The sequence below is a fragment of the Podarcis cretensis genome (genome assembly GCF_951804945.1).
Source record: "Podarcis cretensis genome assembly, chromosome: 10".
In the NCBI taxonomy this organism is placed as follows: domain Eukaryota; kingdom Metazoa; phylum Chordata; class Lepidosauria; order Squamata; family Lacertidae; genus Podarcis; species Podarcis cretensis.
Window position 1 is genome coordinate 55,856,953 of NC_137179.1, and position 23,250 is coordinate 55,880,202.

A 23,250-nucleotide genomic window follows, 5' to 3' on the forward strand; every position below is an offset into this window, starting at 1 on the left:
GGGGGAGAGGTCTGATGGGCACCCATTTCGGTAGGTTGAAGAGTGCTTGGTATATCCAGTAGGATGAAAAGGGTATGAGAAGATTTGGAATTTGGAATGGCCCATGGGGAAGAACTTCCGATGAATTTGTGATGGCGGCTTCTGCTATTTCTTGTACTCTCTTTTATACTCTCTCCAGGTATACCTGGGTGACAGGAAGGGAACCTCTGACATACTACGATATGAATCTTTCAGCGCAAGATCACCAGACGTTCTTCACGTGCGATACGGACCACTTAAGGCCTGCAGATGCCAGTAAGGAGTTTACTAATAAGTGTGCTTGGAAACGTATGACTTGGAGTGAATAGCAAAGTTTACTTCCAAGAAAATAGGGACAAGGTGTCTCGGATCACCAAACTGTTGTCTTTGCTTGTGTCTAAACTGCTTGCTTGGAGTGCTTGTCTAAATTACAGTTCTCAGCACTTCAGATTTGAAGTGTGAGTGTGTAGAAGGATCTTAGTTAGAACCTGCTGAATATAGCAGAGCATACGCAGATTGTCCAGAAGCAGTCAGTTCCCATCATCCCTGACCACTGGTCTTGCTAGCTGGGAGTGATGGGAGTTGTAGTCCAAAAACAGCTGGAGACCCAAGTTTGGGAAACTCTGCTGTAGTACAAGAGATGGGGGCTTGTGGTCTGCAGGCCTGATTTGGACCAGCACAGATCCCGATTTGGCCTGCGAGGCCATTTTCCCCAAACCTCACCCACTTTCCCCATATATCCAGTGTGACGTCAGGAAGTAGAGATGTAGCTGGATCAGATGTGGGGGGAGCTCAGCCACACAGCCAATCACTGCAGAAAGGAGATGAGCACAGGGCAAATCAATGTTCAAGGGACTTTGGCAGGTGGGCAGGGCACCCTACCTGCCCATCATCCGAGATAAGTTGATCGACAGATGGTTTGTCCTGCCCACTTGCCAAATCTGGTTTCCATTGTTGATTTCTGAGCAAACCATTCTTGGCACATTTTCCTGTAGTTTCCTTTAACATTGACTACACAGATGTAAGGTTCCTCTTTTTCTGGACACATTAAAAGAGTAAATCTGAGGTTTGGAGAGAAGGTGCGTCGAGACATTTGCCTGATAAAATGCCCCAACGGAATGCTTGACTACAGTTGCATCCTGTCAAATCACCACCTCTATTTTTATTTATTTTTAAATACTTTGCTCAACAGTAATGCAAAAAGCGTGGAGGGAGAGAAATCCGCAGGCCAGAATTTCTGCAGCGCACGAAGCCTTAGAGTTAAATGAGTAAGTATATCAACAGTCGTTTGAAAATGTTTTTGCTTGATCATGATCAGGGGTGGGAAACTTACAGCCTTGGGGACCAAATGTGGCCCTCCAAGCCCCTTATTTGGCCCCTAGAACTCTCCCCAGCCATGCATTTCAATGGCCCTGTTCCATGCTCTCCTTGGGTACCTTAATGTCTTATTGAACTGTGATATTGCCTCTTGTTTGTTGAGAAGGATGGAGGACGGTGTAGCAACCTCTCGATTTTGTGAGTGGCTGTGATGCAGCCTTCTGTGAAAAAAAAGAGTGAAAGCCACCCTCTTTTTGCCTCTGGCCTCAGCCTCCATGTGGCCCCCAGAAGATTCCCTAATGACGAAACACTGCCTTCAGATTGAAAGATTATCCCCACCCCTGATCTAGACTGCTCATGCTAATTTCTTATCTTTGGGAGGGTGAGGTACAAAGTGAGGTTGTTCTCTAAATTTCCAAACGATGGGCAATAGAGAAGGACCTATAATTCTTCTTTCTTCTTTTATCTGTTGGTGCTAACTGCTGATGCTTGCATGGCAAAGTAGTTTTTAGTAGAGAAATAAGAGCAGGGTGACGCTGTGGGTTAAACCACAGAACCTAGGACTTGCTGATCAGAAGGTCGGCGGTTCAAATCCCCGCAAGGGGGTGAGCTCCCGTTGCTCGGTCCCTGCTCCTGCCAACCTAGCAGTTCGAAAGTACGTCAAAGTGCAAGTAGATAAATAGGTACCGCTCCGGCGGGAAGATAAACGGCGTTTCCGTGCGCTGCTCTGGTTCTCCAGAAGTGGCTTAGTCATGCTGGCCACATGACCCGGAAGCTGTACGCTGGCTCCCTCGGCCAATAAAGCGAGATGAGCGCCACAACCCCAGAGTTGGCCATGACTGGACCTAATGGTCAGGGGTCCCTTTACCTTTACCTAAGAACAGGAGAAATTCTGCTAATACTGAGGCCTATTTATTTCAAATATGGACTTTGTTATTCCTTTAAAATAAAATATGCATTCAATTGTTTTTGTATTTTCTGGGCTCCATTCCGAATGTTTCAAGTTAAAAATAGTGGCCTACTCTGATCCAGCGATGTATTGCCAGTTATTTATTTGGAACACAATCCTGCACAGAATTTTGCTTTGCAGAACTTTACATGTGCTGTGTGTCTGGACAGTGGCTCCTTGCCTCCTTACTGGGGCTTTGCATACCAGCCGCTCTGGTCTGCTGAGTCACGGAACGAATGGAGCTTCACGTAGACACTATATTTGGCCAGGACCTATTGCAGTGGATCTGACTGGCCACAACAGTTATTGCATATGCTGCACAGCTTGCTGGACTGTGCCATATCACGAGTCCCAGCTTTGTATGCCTGGGATTTCTGGCCTGGTGATAGTGTGGTTTGCATATTTATGGGACCGCCTCTCCTGGTATGCCCCGCAGAGGACCTTAAGGTCCATGAATAACCATAATTTAGAGGTCCCAGGCCCTAAGGAAGTCAGACTATCCTCCGCCAGGGCCTTTTCAGTGATGGCTCCGACCTGGTGGAATCCTCTGTCCCATGAGACTAGGGCCCTGCAGGATTTAACCTCCTTCCGTCGGGCCTGTAAGACAGAGCTATTCCACCTGGCCTTTAAGTTGAATTCAGCCTGATCTTTTATTCCCCCCTCTCCCCTTTTATGAAGATTACCCGCTCTGAGACACCACAGCTAATTCTCCCCTGGCCTCCTCACTGGCCCAAGTAGGACCAATTCAGCCAGTTAGCCCTGGTGACTATCTAAAGCTTATTAGATGGATTTCCGCCAAATTGATTTCTGAACTTTGAATTTCATTGTTATTCATGTTTTTATACCGTATCTTATGCTGCTTTTACAATTAAGTGTTTTAAATTGGTTGTTAGCCGCCCTGAGCCTGGTTTTCTGAACTGGGAAGGGTGGGGTATAAATAAAAAAATAGCATTTATTATTATTATAGCATGGATCACACCCTTACTTGTGTCACATAGAACCTGCATTTCAGACAGCTACTTGTGGTAAGATCTCTATTTGGGAGAAGAAGCCATGGCTCCAGGTCCTGCCCAGTTCAAATGAAACTTTCAGGCTGCGGTCTCCATTATCAGGAACAGGGGTCCCTTGTTCATGCAGAGGTCTGGGTTGCAGTCTGTTGCTGCTCCTGCCATTGGCTTCAGTGGCTGGGTGGCTTCGCACATACCTTGCCGAATTGTTCTCCTCCAGTGAAGTGAATGGAGTAGCACTAATAGACCGCAGCATAGCAGATGCTTCAGAGAGCCTCCATGAACATATCAAATTGCAGGCGTGTTTCCTATCACAAATTGGGACCCGGGTGGCGCTGTGGGTTAAACTACAAAGCCTAGGGCTTGCCGATCAGAAGGTCGGTGGTTCGAATCCCCGTGACGGGGTGAGCTCCCGTTGCTTGGTCCCTGCTCCTTCCAACCTAGCAGTTCGAAAGAACATCAGAAGTGCAAGTAGATGAATAGGTACCGCTCTGGCGGGAAGGTAAACGGCATTTCCGTGCACTGCTCTGGTTCCCCAGAAGTGGCTTAGTCATGCTGGCCACATGACCCGGAAGCTGTACGCTGGCTCCCTCGGCCAATAAAGCGAGATGAGCGCTGCAACCCCAGAGTCGTTCGCGACTGGACCTAATGGTCACAATTGACAGGCAAAAGCTACGTGTTAATTGGATATAGCCTAGAAAATGCTTTTGCCTTTCCTAGTTTGTCTTACTAATGATTGTTTCTGTTGTTTCGCTGACAGGTGTGCCACTGCCTATATTCTGTTGGCAGAAGAGGAAGCAACAACTATTGTGGAAGCAGAGAAGTTGTTCAAACAGGCTCTGAAGGCTGGCGAAGGCTGCTACAGGCGTAGCCAACAGCTGCAGCATCATGGTGCCCAGTACGAAGCTCAACACAGTAAGCTAATCTCTCTTCTCTCTTCAACTAAAAGTCCCGAGACCTTTCAAGAGACAAATAGTTGCTAGTAGTGGGGTAGGAGAACTGAAAACAACGCCGACATATTTCACATCTGGCCACCGTTGCCTATGGAAGTGTTTACTCGATTCTAGGAGGCTGTTTGGTCAGAATCGAGTACAGTGGTACCTTGGTTCTTGAACGGCTTAGTTGTCGGAACAAATCAGCTCCCAAATGCCACAAACCCGGAAGTAAGTGTTCCAGTTTGCGAACGTTTTTCGGAAGCCAACATCTGATGCAGCTTCCGCTTGAGTACAGGAAGCTCCTGCAGCCAGTCGGAAGCTGCGTCTTGGTTTTCGAATGGTTTTGGGAGTTAAACGGACCCCCAGAATGGATTAAGTTCAAGAACCAAGGTACCACTGTATACACTTTCAGAGTGAATGCTAAATGCATTACTTCAGTAAATGAGTCACCATAGCCGCTATAGGGCCATGAAAATTTGTGCCTTTGGCTTTTTAGGCTCCTCTACCCATGCACCAGGGGACGCAGGTGGCGCTGTGGGTTAAAGCCTCAGCGCCTAGGACTTGCCGATCGAAAGGTCGGCGGTTCGAATCCCTGCGGCGGGGTGCGCTCCCGCTGCTTGGTCCCAGCGCCTGCCAACCTAGCAGTTCGAAAGCACCCCTGGGCGCAAGTAGATAAATAGGGACCGCTTACCAGCGGGAAGGTAAACGGGTCACCGTGGAGCACAACCCGAAAGCGCTCAACCTTAAGCATATTTAACCCGAGGCATGACTGTATTTAGGGACGCGGGTGGCGCTGTGGGTAAAACCTCAGCGTCTAGGGCTTGCCGATCGCATGGTCGGCGGTTCGAATCCCCTCGGCGGGGTGAGCTCCCATCTTTCAGTCCCTGCTCCTGCCCACCTAGCAGTTCGAAAGCACCCCTAAGTGCAAGTAGATAAATAGGTACCGCTTTATAGCGGGAAGGTAAACGGCGTTTCCGTGTGCTGTGCTGGTGCTGGCTCGCCCGAGCAGCTTCGTCACGCTGGCCACGTGACCCGGAAGTGTCTCCGGACAGCGCTGGCCCCTGGCCTCTTAAGTGAGATGGGCGCACAACCCTAGAGTCTGTCAAGACTGGCCCGTACGGGCAGGGGTACCTTTACCTTTACCTTTTTACCCATGCACCATCTGAAACCAAAGAAGCGTATTGGTTTGCCACATGTGAAATATATCAGCATTTTTTTTTAGCTCTCCTAACACACCTAGTTACCCCTCTCAAACTTGCATTTCACGTAAAAGATTTACATGCTGTTTGTACACCATTCCTCCTCCAGCGATTTCTGAGTGTTCTGTGGGGTCAGAGGACTATCCTCATTCTTGCCATGTGATGTTAGGGTTAGGTTTCTCAATGAGTTCGATGACTGAGCAGTATTTCAATCCCAAATCTTCTTTATTTGCAAGTGGCACATTGGTTGCCAGATGTGAATTATTTTTATTTTTTAGCTCTCCTACCCCACTATAGCACTTTGTCACAGGGTTGTGTGTTATATACCACGGTTCTCCCCAGAAACAGCACTGAACACAGTATTCCTATTCTTGAGAATTTTAGCTTTAATTAAAAATAATTGAAAAGGTTTGTTTCTTGTCCTCCGTAAAAGGGGCTCCCTGTAACTGCTGGTCAGAGGTTGCAGCGAACCCCTTTGAAGGGGCAGCGGTCAACTGATGATGTCATTATGACATCAGGTTATTGACAGGTGTGTGGTCCCACTCAGCTTTCAGAGTTGGCCAGCAGGCTGTGAGGGAGTTAGGGATCCATTTCCCTACTTCTGCACTCCATAAATGTGAGGCATCTGCTACTGATGGAAATGCAGTTATTGGAATTAAATGGTGTAATAAATATTGAAGTGATGTAAGGTAGGAAAATGGAATTCGATGGATATATCAAAATATGCAGGAACGGAGGGGAATTTAAATGAACCTTGGAAGGGGAGGGATGGAAGTCACATGTATGGTATAATAAAATAAGTTTAATTTTGTGTGTGTGTGTGTGTGTGTGTGTGTGTGTGTGTGTGTAAGTGCAGTTATTGGGAGTACTGTGCACACAACCATACATTTGATGCACCTGACTTTCCCCATAGAATCATGGGAACTGTATGTCAGTGAAGGATAAACTGCAGTTTTCAGGATTCTTTGGGGGAAATCAAATGCATAGTCTGTGCAAAGCAATTTATCTTGGGGTGGCCAAGAAGTACCAGGAAGCATTAGTACCATTGAACAAAGACGTGTATCGTCCAGTTGTGGCTATTTGTGTTCAAAAGGATACTTTTAAATGAGTGCAACAAGTTACCTGGAATAATCATTGCCAAATTTGGAAAGAAGCTGTAAGAGATCAGCTTATTTAACCTGCTGAAGTTTAGGAAACAGGAGCCTGAAACAATGCAATAATTTTGAAGGTCACTTTTCCACTTAGTGTGGGAAAGAAGTGTGAACGTTGCCCCACTCCCAATAAGATTTGATGTTTCTGCATTTCCATAAGCTGTTTACCTAGCTAGCGTGTTCCAGGAAATGTTTATTCACGACATATTCCCCAAAATGAAATGTGTTTTTTAGAGTGAGGAGCCTCCCATTGGGGCAACATGGAAATAACAGCGTAGAGGATTGATTCAAGCAATCAGCAGCATGTCTATAAAACAGAATGCTCAAATTTCACAAAAATGTGGGTGATGACCCTATTGGGCTCACTGATAAGGATGGCTTCTCATTTCAGGCACAGTGATCTCAGGCAGAAAATGAAATGGAATGTGTGTATTGAGCGCAGATGAAAAGGTTAGGAGTTGGACAGGGAAAGAAGTTCTACAATGGGCCTGGCAGCCAGTCGAGTTTACCCCATGATAATTCCAGATATGTTGGGTGGTACAAAAGATCTTATCATGGAAGATTTTAGGATTAAAAAGTCCAGGAAACATCTGAGGGCCTCTTTGCATGTGGCATCTGTGAGGCAGAGAGAGAGAGAAATCTCTTCCCAATAGACATTTTAAACACAGCAGAACCCAGAAGTGATTGTCATGACAAATCTAGCCAGATGTTGGTAAAATTACTGTTGAACTGCTATTTGTTCCTTACCTGCTTTTGAGGCACTCAACAAGCTAGATGATCTTCCATCAGCCCATTAAATGGATCCTGCAGAGGATCTTGTTTTAGAATATCCTTTTGACACCTCCCAACCTCCTGTTTCTATCTATTCCATGCAAATTGTTCCTGATAACACAGAGACTGGCAGGGTGAAAGTGTTTGTAACTTGGCTTTCTTAAATTCAACCAAGGGAAATGATTTTGTATTCCAGAAAATGATGAAAAGCCTCAAATTCTGTAAATAACTGTGTAATCCTATGCATGTCTACTCAGACGTAAGTGCTATTGAATTCAGTGGGACCTACTCTCAGGTAAATGTAGATAGGGTTACAGCCCAAGACCATTTTAGAATGTCTTGAATAGAAGCTTTTGTTGACTTCATGTTGACCATTCCTTGAGTCACTATAACACAGCTTGGAGGACAGACCAATCTAATTATGTTATATATAACCATGTTGAAAACAGATGTGGCTAATGAGCCCTTTATTAAATACTGAGAAACCATTCTAGAAACAAGTGGTTACTTAATATGAACTACAGCTGAAGGAATTCCCTCTCCTGCCTTATTTATTTTCTCTTTGAAAGTCAGACCTGTTGCTTAATCTGTCTGGAAAGTACAGTCATGGCTTTGGGATAATTTGTATGTATTCTGAATGCTTTTGGCTTATATCTTGTTGTGATTAGAAGAGACTTTAAAACGTGAGGACCATAATCTGCAAATATTTGGTTGACAAGTAGGATACATTAGGCCAATGTATGGCAACACAACAGGTGTGTGTTCAGTCCTTAAAAGAGGGCATATTACAACTAAAGAAAGGGTATGATGCCTCATTCTCAAAAAAGTATTTGAAAAGAGAAAAAAATCCTGATTTCTTCTTTGTTAAACGATCAGTGCTGAAATTTGTTTCTATTAATGTTTGTGAATAACTATGATATCACAAGGAACTGGGTAAATTCAGTGTGAAGGAAGAGTTCAGCATGTTTATATTCACACATTTCTACCAGAGGCAGAAAATTTTTCTGCTTAATAGTGTGTGTGTGTGTGTGTGTGTAGGAATTTGACTGCTTGGAATACCTGAAGGATTTTTCAGTTGCAGAGGCACCCTTTGGAGGCAGGCAGACCTGAACGCTGCATGCCTCACCTGGTCTACCAAGGCTGCAGAGTCCAATCTATACACCAAAGTTTTCATGGTTTCTCCACCCCTGCCCCTTTTCATCCTCTAGGCTGGCTGAAGGAGGATGGCTGGGATGGGGAAAGACCATAAGTTTCTAGGTACCCCCTGTGTAGTGTTGAATAACAAGTGTCTCTTTGTTAAGTCCCACGAGAAAAGACCTCACATCATGTCTATTGCTCAAGCTGTGAGTGCTGTCAATCATGTAGCCATAACTCATTCACGTGTGTGGTATTGGCAGGCTTGGAGGGACCCCAAAGCTTGCAGAAACAATAATAATAATAATAATAATAAATAATAATAATAATAATAATAAATAAAAATAAAGCTATCATGTTTAAAAGAAAAACTGTACTGGGGCCCCCCCTTTCCCCCCAAAACCTCCCCAAAATGAATGTTATCAATGACTATGGAATGTTGACCAACTTTGGGGATGGGAGATGGTCAACGGGAAAACCTGGAGGGGGCTGGAATGGAATAGTTGGGGTCCTGAGCAGCAGCAATCCTACTTGCATGTCCCATTCACCCTCCTCCTTCTTGAAGTCTTGTGCAACAAGCCAGCCCCATAGAGACATGAGGGTTTTTGTTTTGTTTTGTTGAAATCATTTGTTGGTGTGGCCTTCTTATTTTATATTAGGCATTCACTGCATGGTTCATCCTTCAATGGGGCTTGTTCTCGTGGCCACGAGGTGGGGTGCTTCATGGCTGCAGGCCATCTGTTGTGATCATTGCACCCCTGTCTTGCTATAAGCCCCCTGTCTTGCAAGCTCTGGTGCTCACATAATCAGTATTTACATGCTACTGCTTCTGAAAGTGTGCTGTTGACAGTGTGCAAAAAGAGAGAGAGAAGGGATTCTCTCCATGGTACTGAACAGACTCAGCTTGTGATGCATAGAATGCCATTGCACAGAAGGGAAATTCAAATTCAAATGGCTTTTCCAGTGCTGCTATGTGTGGCTGAACTCTTAAGAGCGGCAATCGGCTGTTTACAGTGTAGAAAGAATGCCCTGGAGGGGTGGCTGAATTGAAGCTGGTAGCTGAAAGCATCTCTCCTCTTACCAGAACTCTTTAAATTGCATGGTGATGTGGATAGCCCTGGACTCCTTTGGGAGGAAGGGCAGCATAACAAATTCAATAAATAAATAAATTTGGATTCAGCTTTACAGAAAGCAACCTGCAACAGCAATAGGGTCATTCACACTGCAATCATGTGTAGCTAAACTTCATCAGAAATGGAAACCTTTTCAGAGTCAGGACGATAAACACTTGCCTAAGTGAGGCAAGGTATAGAAGTCTGCATAATTTTGGCATGCATGTAAGTTCTTCTTGTATTGGTAATTAGAATTGTTAACAGTATACCGTAGAATTGAGGGCTAAAGAAAAACCCTCACATTTTTTTTATAGGTGTACTTCTTGACTAATCCTACTATTGTCGGGCAGGTTCCAACTCTAGATCTTTGTAACTTAATACGGAGGGTTCTTGGTCTATGTACTTTTTATTGCTTCCTTCCACATATCTTTGGTATTCAGCAATAAGAATTCAAAGGAAAGATTATACCTTACACTTTGAGGATGTTAAATGGAACCTTTGTTCTGTCTGTTTCTGCAAACACTCATCCTCTTAAAACCTCCCCCCTCCTTCTTTCTCTCTCTCTTTCCTTCTCTCTCCCTCTCTCTCCCCAGGACGGGACACTAATGTATTAGTCTACATTAAGAGGAGGCTGGCAATGTGTACAAGAAAGCTGGGGAGGACCAGGGAAGCTGTGAAAATGATGAGAGATGTGAGTTTGGATTTGTGTTCATATTTGTCTTATTACCATGCGCAGTCCAAAAAGCATAGATAGGATGCTCACTATGCCTGTCCTTTGAGCATAACCGTGACACTTAAAATACCTATTCCAGCATTGATTCTTTGTGCGGATCCTTCCCGACATTATCCCCAGCTTCATAGTTCCCTGCATGATGAGAGTGGAAGACCTTCTTGAGCTCATGTGAAATGCATAAGGCCCCTAAGAAAATATCCCAACACTGCCTCTATTGGACTTGCTTTTTATTCCCTCTTTTCACTTTCTGCTCCTCTCCTACTGCCTCACTGCATGTAAAGGGTCTGACCTGGGAGATCCCCACTCCCTTACCCTGAATATCGAAAGTTTTCTAGTGAGTTTGATACCTTGGTTTTTCAGTTTGGGCCTTGCCTGCAAAGATGGCTCCTTTACTCAAGACCTCTGGGTAAACGTTGGCCTTTAGTTCTTTCCCACTAATTGGAAGATGATCTCATGCCATGTCATTTGACAGCGCTGCATCTTCAAGACCACAATAGTGGCTTGTCAATTGGAAGGGATGACTCAGCTATGAGATGGCATGGTCACACTTAGGTTTTGGAAATTTACAAATGGGGAGTCTTCTGATTGGCTAGGAAGACTTGGTTCAGCTGGTAGGCCATATTGTATGGAGTTACCCTATTCCCTTGTCTGCTGCCGTACACTTTTTCCGACATCTGTGGGGTCCATTGATCCTTTGCTGTGTATTAGAACTCTGCTAAATGAGCTTTGCTATTTTTCTTTCATTTTGCAATTGTGTTCTCTTACATTCTTAGCAATATTCTGCAATTGTATTTTTTCAGTGGCCTATGAGTTCTATTTTAATTATGTTGAACAAATCTACCTCTTCAATCTTCATGTGGTTTCTGGGGAAAGTCCTTGGTACTGGGTCCTGTTTCTTGGCCAAACTGCTACTGAGTAATTTTTGTGGGCATGAGTCTGGTTTCCAGCTCTTGTTCCTGTGAATCTCAAGGGGTATCTGGTAAGGTTCTGGGAGTCTCCTGGCCCAGACTGGTGGGACTATAGCAGCGATGGCTGCTGTACTACCTTGCAGGTTTGGGTTTCAACTCTGGTCGTTTGGCGCCTGCTAGACCAACAAGGGATGGTTCCCAGGGTTTTGGGGACTTCAGTCCTCTTACACCCAGGGTAAGGGAGACCCTGCTTTCAAATAAGTGCAGGGTTTCCTGATTTGAATGTTGCCTTTTATTGTCAATGGGGAAGTAAGTACATAAGCCCCGTACTCCCAGATTTCACCGATACAAGGGAGGGAGGCATAACCACCAGACAAATGTTATTATTTATTTTAAAAGGATCAGCATGTAATGGGACGATTCCCTTATCAAGAGTAAATGTGGCAAAACCAGAAACTGATGCAATTACTTTATGACTTGGAAAGAGGCAAGTGCGGTGCTGGATGCAACAAAAATGGTATCATAATATATAGAAAGAGAGATTTTTAATTAGGAATCCTAAAACGAGCATTGTTCCCTATTGGGGGGTGGGGGTGGGGAGAGAGAGGCTATATTAGGCTGATGACATTGCTGATGCTTTGACCTCCCTTCCTGAGCTCATTCCCGCGATACAATTTTCTACTTATCTCAGTTGCTGTCAGCACTCTAGTTCATTTGCCAATACTTAGTACAGCATGTAAGTGCATGCATAGTAGCCCCAAGGGAAATATGCACCAGTAGTGAAACGGGCAGACCTTATCAGGAAATGGGCACCCCGTCTTTGCAGTCTAATTCCATTTTCCTGGATTTTACACGTATTTAGCTCACTACCAACATACGTGACAGCTTCAGTTCCATCATTGTGAAGCTGTCGGACATTCCGCCGCTCTTGAGCTCTAGCTAAATGTAGCTGCATTCTTAGGACCACGAACTTGACAGATGGCCGTTAATGGGGAGGATTTCTCCATCTTGAGAAAGGATTTCTCCTTCTACACAAAGGAATCTTGGGGCAGCCATTTGAGCCTTCTAACTCCTTCAGTTGTTTGTTCCCACGCAGCCAAGTCAAGATTTTCTACTTTTGAAAAAAAAGATGAATTTTATCTTGCCAGTTCTGCATCCCAGGCATAGATGGGAAGATGGACCCCTCTCCCCCACAGTTCAATGAATAACCATTTTTGCAGCTTCCTTCCACATCACAGCATTGGGAGGAAGGGCAGAGGCTATGAGTTCGTTTGAAAGATCGGAGGAAGGTGTGCATTTACCCCCACCAGAGCCAAGGCTATATCAGGAGAAGTGCTAACATGTGAATGCTGACATGTTCTGGGAAACAAAATAGGGATTCAGCAAGCAGCCTTCCAGTGCACTTAAGATCTCAATGGTTAGTCTCATTTCCAGGCTTAAGGCAATATATAACAACCCTGAGATTAAGAGTCTTGTGCTCTACTGACTGAGCTGAGAACCACTGACTGTCTCGCCAGAGTGGTGCATGCTCTAGTTATCTCCCGCTCGGACTACAACACGCTCTATGTGGGGCTACCTTTGAAGGTGGCCCCTGAAACTACAACTAATCCAGAATGCTAGACTGGTGACTGGGAGCGGCCGCCAAGACCACATAACACTGGTCTTGAAAAACCTACGTTGGCTCCCAGTATGTTTCCGAGCACAATTCAAAGTGTTGGTGTTGACCTTGAAAGCCCTAAACGGCCTTGGCCCAGTATACCTGAAGGAGTCTTTCCACCCCCATCATTCTGTCAAGACACTGAGGTCCAGCGCTGAGGGCCTTCTGACAGTTCCCTCACTGCGAGAAGCAAAGCTACAGGAAACCAGGCAGAGGGCCTTCTCGGTAGTGGCGCCCACCCAGTGGAACGCTTTCCCACCAGATGTCAAAGAAAACTATTTGACGTTTAGAAGACATCTGAAGGCAGCCCTGTTTAGGGAAGTTTTTAATGACTGATGTTTTAATGTATTTTTAATCTTTTGTTGGAAACCGCCCAGAGTGGCTGGGGAAACCCAGCCAGATGGGTGGGGTATAAATAACAACAACAACAACAACAACAGTTAATTAGTTTTGTGATACAAAACTGCAACAACCTCTTCCTTGTCAGACATTGCCCCATTTTAACGAACTGCTTTTGTCACAATGTGGCTACTCCTTAACGATATGTGACGTACTGTGCTGAAAAATGGAGGTATGGCAGTGTTTTTAAGCTAAGCCGCAACAAAATGGAGACAACAGCATTAGGAATTGTAGCATTGAGGCTTTGTTCATCGGTCTGGAAACATACTCTTAGTTGAGCTTTTTTGGGGAAATGAGTGATACTCAAACACACACTTCCTTGTTCTCTTGACAAAAAACCAGGACATTTTACCGATTCCGCCATTAAAATCCAAGACATGTCTGGAAAATTCTGGACGTATGGCAACCCTAATGAATGCACTTTCATTCTCTTACCTTTCTGCCTATATTGTGTCTAGAGGCGATGTAAAAACTATTGATCCAGTCCAGGCATCCCGGGGTTACTAATGGCCTTAATGAGACTGAATTATGTGTCCTGTTATAACCGTGTTGCCATCACTAGGTGCCTCCTGTTAACCTTAATGGATCCCATCAGAGGCGGTTGTAAGGTAGCACGACCGGTGAAGCCACACTGGAAGGGGGGCCACAACAATGTTGCAGAATGGAGCACAAGAGGTGGGAGGGGGCCCTCAAATTTTAGCACTGCACAGGCTGCCCCTGGAATTTGAGAGCCCAAAGCCCGCCACCGGTCCCATTCAACAGGGAACATTGCAAAGAACCCAGTGTTCAGCTTCTGCACTCTTGGCAACCCTGATATCAGTTTCTCAGGGCACCAGTTATACCTCACCCCCCCCCCCTTCATGGCTATGTACCCAAATTGCCGCACCCACAGTTTTATAATAATAATTTATTATTTATACCCCACCCATCTGGCTGGGTTTCCGAATGGCAGCAGCATAGAGACCCTGGCAACAGGGTGAAGTTCCCCAATCAGGGTCCTCAGATGTTGTTGAATTACAATCCTCAGCATCCGCAGCCAGCCTGGCCATTGGTAGGTGTTGTGGTCCATCAATATTTGTATATCAAGACCAGGGGCAGTGGAACACCTAGATCCCCAAGACCTGGAGTCCTAATTTTGCCCAGCGTATGGGTGAAAAATGATTACAATGCTAAAGCCCAAAGTAATTTTTCACCTTTCTATAAATGGCAAGGTAAATGGCACAGTAACATGTATATTCCCTTACGTTTTAAAGACAGAAATATAGTGAGCAACTCATTATTGTGTCAATTTACAAAAGTGCTTGAGTTGCATTACCTTTCATCCTGTGCTAGCCTACCGTGTTTCTTTGTAATTTATTGCAAACATTTTGAAGGAGAATTCCACTCTGGAAGAGAAAATGCATTAGAGTTAATGTTTTGTTTGCCCACTTGCTTTCATCTGATTGCATTTATTCCGAGAGTAAAGTGATGGCCGCTTTCACAGTCACAACCCAAAATGATTTAGCCCTAAGACTTTTCTGATAGGACTGCTGTTGATTTGCATTGTCTCGCAGTCCAGTCTCTCTGCTGTTGTCTGATGTCCAAGACTATCACCCCAAAACTGTGTAACAGGGGCGAGTGGAAATCGTATTTGGTCAGAAAGCAAAAGAACAAACAAACCCAAACTAGATAAATGTCAACATGTAATGTGTTTCTAATGTGTTGTCAGTCTTCTGTTTTATTTGTTGGCTCGGAAACAAATAGCCCACAAGTATTTATTTTATATAGCGCGGGTGGTGCTGTGGGTTAAACCACAGAGCCTAGGACTTGCCGATCAGAAGGTTGGCTGTTCGAATCCCGTTGCTCGTTCGCTGCTCCTGCCAACCTAGCAGTTCGAAAGCATGTCAAAGTGCAAGTAGATAAATAGGTACGGCTCTGGTGGGAAGGTAAACGGTGTTTCCGTGCACTGCTCTGGTTCTCCAGAAGCAGCTTAGTCATGCTGGCCACATGACCCAGAAGCTGTACGCCGGCTCCCTCGGCCAATAAAGGGAGATGAGCGCCGCAACCCGAGAGTCGGTCATGACTGGACCCAACGGTCAGGGGTCCCTTTACCTTTATTTATTTGCATGATGCTAGAGCGAACACTTATTTCCAACTTTATGTATATGTGCTCTAGATTCAATTCCTGTTCTAATAGTGAACCACCTTATAGTGCAATGTCATATTAATATATGTAAAATGATTGCTAGGTGAAGTGTAATGAAAAATAAGTATGCATTTGCAAGCAAAGTTCTGCTGACTTGTTATCAAAGGTGTTTGCACCAAAAGTTAACCCTTTATTTTTTTTGGGGGGGGGGGCGTGTAAATCATTTTATAAAACCGGTGTAATTTTGATAACCATCTAACTTGGTTATTTGGAGGAAATAATCACTAGACCATGATTAAGCTAGTGTATATGAAGCATGGTTCCTGTTCCAGCTTCTACACTGAGTGATTACATGCGTTTGCCTTAAAATGAAGTGCTAGAGAGAGAGGGAATGGACTCTCCTGAACTGAAAGCAGAAATTTTTCTTCCTTTCCCTGACAGTTGCTGCATCTGGAACAAAGCAATTTCTTTTCTCTTTATTTTTTTTGAGGATGTTGGGGCGTAGTTTGGTGTGGCCCCCCCCCCTGGATTTTGGGAGGTTCCCTCTCACAGAATATGATCATACACAAGAATTAAACACAAGGAGATAACATGGTCCTCTGTGGCTCAGATTCACTGCTCGTACCCACCAGGAACTGTACATTCAGTATGGTGGCTCGGTTGAAATCAGACGGGACCCCACCCTGGTGGATGTCTTGACATCTACTGCAGATTTGTTTTGTTATTTCAGTAGACATTTTAAGTGTTTTTATAGTTTTAACTTACTTTTATCATTATTGCACTGTTGAATTTGTTTTCCTTAGAGCAGTCGTTTACAGTTGCTTTCATATCAGTGTTGCAGGATTCCATGCTAAATCTAAGCCTATTCTCTTTATTTTTTATTATTATTATAGTTAATGAAGGAATTCCCTCTTCTCAGCATGTTCAACATCCACGAAAATTTGCTGGAAGCTCTGTTGGAGTTACAAGCATATGCAGATGTTCAGGCAGTTTTAGCAAAATATGATGGTAAGCAAAAGTACCTCTTTACATTGTGTGTGTGTGTGTGTGTGTGTGTGTGTGTGTGTGTGTGTAAATTGAGAGGAAGAGAGAGCACCTTCCAGTGACAGAATCACTTTAAAGTTTGAAAATCCCATCTTCTTTCAAATGCCACCTTCTGTAGTTCTGAAACAATTCTACATAAGGTGAAACTTTCTTAAGCTTCTCCATCATTCCATGTGTTCTGGACCATTTATTTATTTCATGAAATTTATACATCGCTTGGTTGTAAAACAAACAAACAAACAAAATGGTTTACAAAAAGGTAAAATAATAATAATTTTTAAAAAATTACAACCCTCCTTAAAGACATACAAAAGTTAAAAACTAAAACAGATTAAAGCTACCTCAACTTTCTAAGCATCTGTGTGGGCTTGTCTAACCCAGGGACAGCTGTGGGCAGGATTCCTGCAGCATGTTGGACTAAATGACCCTCAGGTCCCTTCTGGGATACATAGTGCCTCCTATCTCTCATTATCCCGTTTTCTTGCTGTTTAACAGTGTGATTGACTCTTGGGTGAACTCAGAGATGCAAAATATTCCCAGACAATGAATCATCTCGACTTCTCTGTGTCTTGTGGCCTTTCAGAAATATTGTCTTCTGGCACAATTAAGACCTCTAAAGTTCCTACCCAAAGTGCATTTTTTGCCTCTCTTTTGCTGTTGGCAGAAATGCTCTGGGAGGTCATACCTAGAGGGGGCATGCAATTTTGGAGGAAGATCTTTCCCTCCCATTAGTAGAGGGTTATAGTGTTTGCAGCCCTGGAAACTGCTCACCATGGAAACTGCAGGCAGGCAAAGAACATAAAATGTTTCAAGCTTCTTCTGCTTCTGCCTCTTTACTTGTTTTAAGAGATGCTCCAGTATTATTCTCTTCTAATGTCTTAAACCGCAGATTCTTCCTCCTGCAGTTTTTGTGAGGATTCTGTATGCAAGCTTGCTAAATAAAAAAGATGTGCAAGAGGTTTGGGGTTAGGGTTGATGGCTTAACTGCTGCAGAATTCTGGGTTAAATATGCATCTGTTGTTGCTGCTGAATGGCTTTGCTCAGAAGAAATAAGCTATTTGCAGGATTCATGGCAAATGAAAACCTCCCTGACCCTCAGGCCATACTGCAAAATACTGGATGGTTTGCCATTAAAGCAGCTATTTTTAATGGCATTGAGAGCAAGTTATTCATTAACCTCAAAGGGGGAGCGTGTTCTGACAGTGAGTGCCATTAATTGACTTCTGACCTTAATAGCACAGAGAAAATTGAAATATTAGGGAGGATTTTCGGCTTTCAAATGATTCCTTTTTATTCAAAAAAATAGAGGGCGTGTGTAGCAGTTTCCTAGGGAACTGTTGATTAAACATTTTGGGTCATATGCAGTTGTGCCTCTATTTGAAGTCTTTGATATGGTTGATGCTTCTAATGGATTTTCTTCTTCTTTTGGCAGAGAGGGAGAGGTGATTTTTGCTAATTCGCTGTGCAGCCTCTCATAACAATATTCATGCGGTTTTGGAGGCTTCCGCTATCTTCCAAACAGTCTTGGGGGGATATGGTGGAGATTGCTTTTCTGCCACTTTTGGAGGCATCTATCTGTCCTTTTGATCACAGTACAAGATTTCACCTCTTGCTTTAATAGTACAGTAAAGCTGAGCAAGGGACGCGGGTGGCGCTGTGGTCTTAACCACAGAGCCTAGGGCTTGCTGATCAGAAAGTTGGCGGTTCAAATCGCCGCAACGGAGTGAGCTCCCCTTGTTCGGTCCCAGCTCATGCCAACCTAGCAGTTTGAAAGCACATCAAAGTGCAAGCAGATAAATAGGTACCGCTCCAGCAGGAAGGTAAACTGCGTTTCCGTGTGCTGCTCTGGTTCGCCAGAAGCGACTTAGTCATGCTGGCCACATGACCCAGAAGCTGTACACCGGCTCCCTCGGTCAATAAAGTGAGATGAGCACCGCAACCCCAGAGTCGGCCACGACTGGACCTAATGGTCAGGGGTCCTTTTACCTTTACCTTTTAAAGCTGAGCAAAGTGGACTAGCCCAATGTTTCCCAAATTTGGTTCTCCAGCTGTTTTTGAACTACAGTTCCCATCACAACTGACCTGCTAGCAAGGAATGATGCGAGTTGTAGTCCAAAAACAGCTGGAGACCCAAGTTTGGGAAATACTGGATTAGCCAGTGGAATACGGAGCCATGTAAAAACTACCTGCAAGTAGAACACTAGCTTATGAAGTGAAAAGGTTCTCTCTCACCCTGCTGTGTTAGTTTTATGCTTGCAGGGAGTTTTGATGTACCGGTAAGTGATAACCTGTACATGCCATGCACAGGTAAAAATGTGGCATGTGTTCGCCATGTGTATCTGGCCTATCCTAGCCACGACAAGAAGCCAGACCTTCTCCAACGAAGACAGAAGGCTTTTATGTCTTCGGGGCAAGATCTCACAGACCACTTCCCTAAGGAGTGGACAGCCTTAAAGAGGGAAGGCTCTGGCTTACAGCTTAGTAGCACTTCACATCTCCTTAATCTTCCCCTCTAGGCTCATTGCCTGTGCTGAAGGGTTGACATAGAATTTGAGCTCTGGTGTGGAGGTTCCTTGGGGACTGCAGGTTCCACGAGTACATATTCTTAATTTCAAGAGTCCCTGGCTGAAGGATCTGAATGTGATGGTACTCTGGCTCAGACCTGTTCATAATGCTTGGAGCTGGATCAGTTTCCAGCATCTCTACTTCCAGTACCACTAGTCCGGTGGATTGGGGCTCAGGAGTCCTGACCAGATCATATGCTTCTAAAGTTGAGAGCTGGTGGTAACTGTTAATCTCTACTAATTATTTGAGAGTGGAAATCTTGCCACACTTACGTATTGTGTTTAGTATTAGAGACCCAAGTACTGAATTTGGCATCTGCTTGTTTCTCTCTAGCTATTGCCATGTTTTGTTCCTTTTCTCTGTATATCTGATTTTTAGCTAGGTTTTCCCTATTGCTTTAAGGGTCTTGATACTGTTAGTCATTTTACTTGGTTAGTTGCCCTGGGTTTGAGAAGGGCAGGATATCCATTGGTCAAATACATACAAACAGACAGACCCAAGTCCTGGGTTCTGGAATTGGCCAAAGCATATGTGGCAGTAAGCATATATTCATAACTGCGTAATGTGTGAAATGAATCTTTGCATGATTCAAAGACTAATTCTTCCAACCATTAATGGTCTCTGTTTGGCTAAGCATATTCTATTTTGGTCAACCTGAGAAAAGGTCAGTCAATAGATCTCTCCCTTTTGGCTCTCTGGGGACAACAGAACACTTCAGACTTAAACCCACTTAACAGTAATTGTCTCCTGTTGAACTCCAAGGAACCTTGAGAATACTTTCTCCAGGAGACTAGCTAGGGATCTCTTGATTGGCACTTCTCAGTATCCTCATGAGAATCCAATTCCCAGGGCCATTAGAGCTGAGCCAGGAGAATATAGCTGCAAGTTTGTGGTGTAGTTTGGCTCTCTTTCTCCATGGCTTTGCATTTGAGCTGAAAGCAGTCTTGAGACACAGAACAAGGTTGATGCAATGGGGCAGCCATGCTCGTTTATTCAAGTGTTTCCCCCAGTCAACATGAGAGGCAAGAGTGTGTGCCTTCTTCTAACATGCCTGCATGAAGGAAGCAGAATTGTTACCCATGATACCTCTGCTTATTCTGTTGCTTCAGACTGGCTTACCAATCCTCGGGGCATTGCTGGGATGATGGACCACAAAGAGGGTAGAAGAGAAAAGGAGGTTCAATTTCCCTCACTTAGATGCCCCTTTAGCTATTTAAAACTTCTTTTCATACATGTTTTAATATATTGTTTATATGCTTTTAAGTAAAATAGTATACATTTTGTGTTTTTATCGTTGTTTTAAATTGACACTTTTATTGTTAATTGCTTTGGGATGTCTCCCAGGATGCAATTACGAAATGAAATAAAGTAGACCTTGACACTACTTCATACATGAATGTGACAGACGCATGAATGAATATCAAACATGTTCATCATAGCTGTATCGGCCTTAGTTAAGTTCAGGTACAATCCTGGATGTTTCTTCCTTGCTTGGCATTGCAGTATTGCATGTTCCTATTTCCTAAAAATACTGCATATTAGTTGTGTTTAAAAACTCTTCCTCACTACGCTGACCCCCTCTCAGAGATGATCTGAGAGGTGCATCTCCCAAGCGGTAAATGTTTGTCAGAGGGTTAAAATCATTAACACTAAGAGATACAGCTTTGACTTTATTCTACCAAGCATTCCAATTTAGAGGAGATAATTGGTTCCAATCCTTCCTCAATGTGGTTCTAGATAAGTTTCCACATTTCACAAAACGTATTGAAAATGTCTTCATAGATTCCCCTTTTACCACCACCGTTGCGCTTTTTAAACGTAAAGAAACTTAGGCTTTTTCATTTTCATTTTCTTCCCTACAGATATAAGTTTGCCAAAATCAGCCACAATATGCTACACGGCTGCCCTGCTGAAAGCCAGAGCTGTCTCTGACAAGTAAGTCCAGAAGAACACCTGTCCACCAGAATTCTACTCTGCAAACTTGGCTGACATTTAACATTTTTCATTACTGAAGGACCATTCATACTAGCAGGAAAATGTTTTATCATGCCATGTGATGTTTATTTGATGTTGTATAATGGAGGCAACTTGAACATCACATTTGTATACTGCATGGATAGCATCAACAATGGTTACCTACATATTACTGCTGTCATTTGTTTGTTTTTTTAAAAAACAGCTGGTGTTCTCTTGGCCATCTTCTTGTATACAAAATGTGACAATTTTATAAATGTAATTTATCCTTACCAGCAGAATAACTGTGTGCGGGGCACATTATTTATTTGAGACAAGTATTGTGAATGTATAAGTATTTCTGGCAGGCAAATAGTGGATTATCTCAGTCTGCAACATAAAAGCTTCCTTAGGAGTGTCTTTCTAGGGTGCTTAGCAACTCACACTCTGCTTCTTAAGCTGCTATCAAAGATATCTGTCAGAGATGCAGGGATTCAGCTGTTCGTGGGTGCTTGGCACCTTACGGGATGAGCTCCTAAGAGCCAGATTCTGCTCAGAGGTGGAAGCGCACAAATCCCGAGCAGAAGGCGTCACGTCATGCACATGCTACCCGGGTTCAGAACACAGCCCAAAGGGTGGGAAGAAAGCAGCATGGGAAAGACCACTTTCCTTCCTGCTTTTTTTATTTTTTTGCAGAGACTTTGCGATTATAGTGTATTTGCACTTCGAGACCTAAGTAATTTTTTTCCCTTTCGTTCTTTTTTTTTTTGTCCTGTAGATCGCCAGTACCATCTGCAACATCTTTCCTCCCTACACAGCGACTCCAGCTTGGGAGGGCAGGGCTAGGTTTGTCACAGCTTTCCCTGTGGTGTCTGCCTGCCAAGTTCAGCTATGGAGTTAGCCATGGGGTGTGAGGTGAGAAAGAGATTGCATGGTCTGGGTATTCCCCGCCCCCCGCCTTCCATTCACTGGGGCAGATGATATTTGCCCACAGTATGAGCACACCACTAGAAACGGGTACAGTTGAAAGTAGATTACCTGCTACTGTCGCTGTCCCAGTGGCTTCGAGAATTCTAAAGCCTTCCCAAAATGTATTTTTCAATTAAAAAGAAAAAAAACACCATTTCGAACAATTTACTGGCATTTTTTTTTCCACCCCTCCCTTGAGGGGTTTTGGTCCTGCTTTTAAAAACAAGCACATGAAGCAAATTTAGATTAGCAGACAGAGAAAAGAAATTGGACTGCTTATACATTTGCCGTGATAAGTTGCAAACGTGTTTTTGACTTCTGCTGGGATTTTTAGTCAGTAGCCTCTGTGTCATTTGGTTGCTCAGCTTTTCCATTGGAGAGCGCTAAGGCCCCTGCTACATTGATGCTCCTCTGATGCTTTTACTTGTGCTGAAGTTGACCTCCATGCTTCCTGTTTTCTTTGTTCTGTGTAGATTTTCTCCAGAGGCAGCTTCAAGACGAGGGCTAAGTACGGCAGAGATGAATGCAGTAGAAGCTATTCACAGAGCAGTAGAATTTAATCCACATGTGCCAAAAGTGAGTTTATAATGAGTTACTGCGGCCGTTTGAAACAAAAGCCAAAATGAACTTGGAATGGGAGGTGAACAAGGAAGGGTTGGGGATTTAATATAGTACAACAGGGCACCCAGTTTTATGGGCAGGGTGTACAGTCTTCTGTCTTTGTTACTGCTGCAACAAGTACAGTTGTCGAAACCTTGAAATCAACCTCTTTTTAAACCTCAGGATTTCTCCTTTTTTGATCTTGTATAAATAGTTCTCCAGTGTGTTTCATACTCTTGCTCTTTGAAGACCTTCTTTTGGAGTGTCTTCTTACGCCTTAGCCATTTTCACAAGTGATGGGGTAAATTTCCTTTAGCATTTTGCACATTTACATCAGCTAGAATCAAGCTCTCGAGTTGACTACTTTCCTTCCACTTTTTCTTCCATGTTATCAACAGTCAGAATTTCAGACTGAGCATAGCTCTCAGCTTCGCTTGTGCAATTGCCCTTATTCTTAGTACACCTGTTTTTTGTGTGCCACCTTAGCCATTTTAAAACTGGTCAGCAGATATACAATGCAGAACAGCTCTGCAGTTCCTCACCTGTAGCATTTCATACTGCAGATAGTAGATTTCACATTTGCCTCTCACTACTTAATCTGGAGAAAAAAAATTAAGCATACTGTAGCGGCTTGGTTAGAGCAATACTCTGATCTGCTGTTTTCCAAGAAATAGAGAGCTGTTTACAATGCAGAAGTGAGGTAC

General features: G+C 43.8%; 1 protein-coding gene across 4 annotated transcripts in view; it reads left to right on the forward strand.

Annotated features, from left to right (window-relative positions):
• The window catches only part of ST7 (suppression of tumorigenicity 7), a 96,593-nt gene that overhangs the window by 64,214 nt on the left and 9,129 nt on the right, over window positions 1-23,250 (forward strand). For all 4 annotated transcript variants that reach the window (XM_079994257.1, XM_079994258.1, XM_079994259.1 and 1 more), the window contains exons 5-11: window positions 179-294; window positions 1,211-1,286; window positions 4,052-4,206; window positions 10,187-10,284; window positions 16,309-16,423; window positions 20,887-20,959; window positions 22,420-22,522. In XM_079994257.1, coding sequence (XP_079850383.1) covers window positions 179-294; window positions 1,211-1,286; window positions 4,052-4,206; window positions 10,187-10,284; window positions 16,309-16,423; window positions 20,887-20,959; window positions 22,420-22,522 — 736 coding nt within the window. The remainder of the gene's footprint in view (window positions 1-178; window positions 295-1,210; window positions 1,287-4,051; window positions 4,207-10,186; window positions 10,285-16,308; window positions 16,424-20,886; window positions 20,960-22,419; window positions 22,523-23,250) is intronic.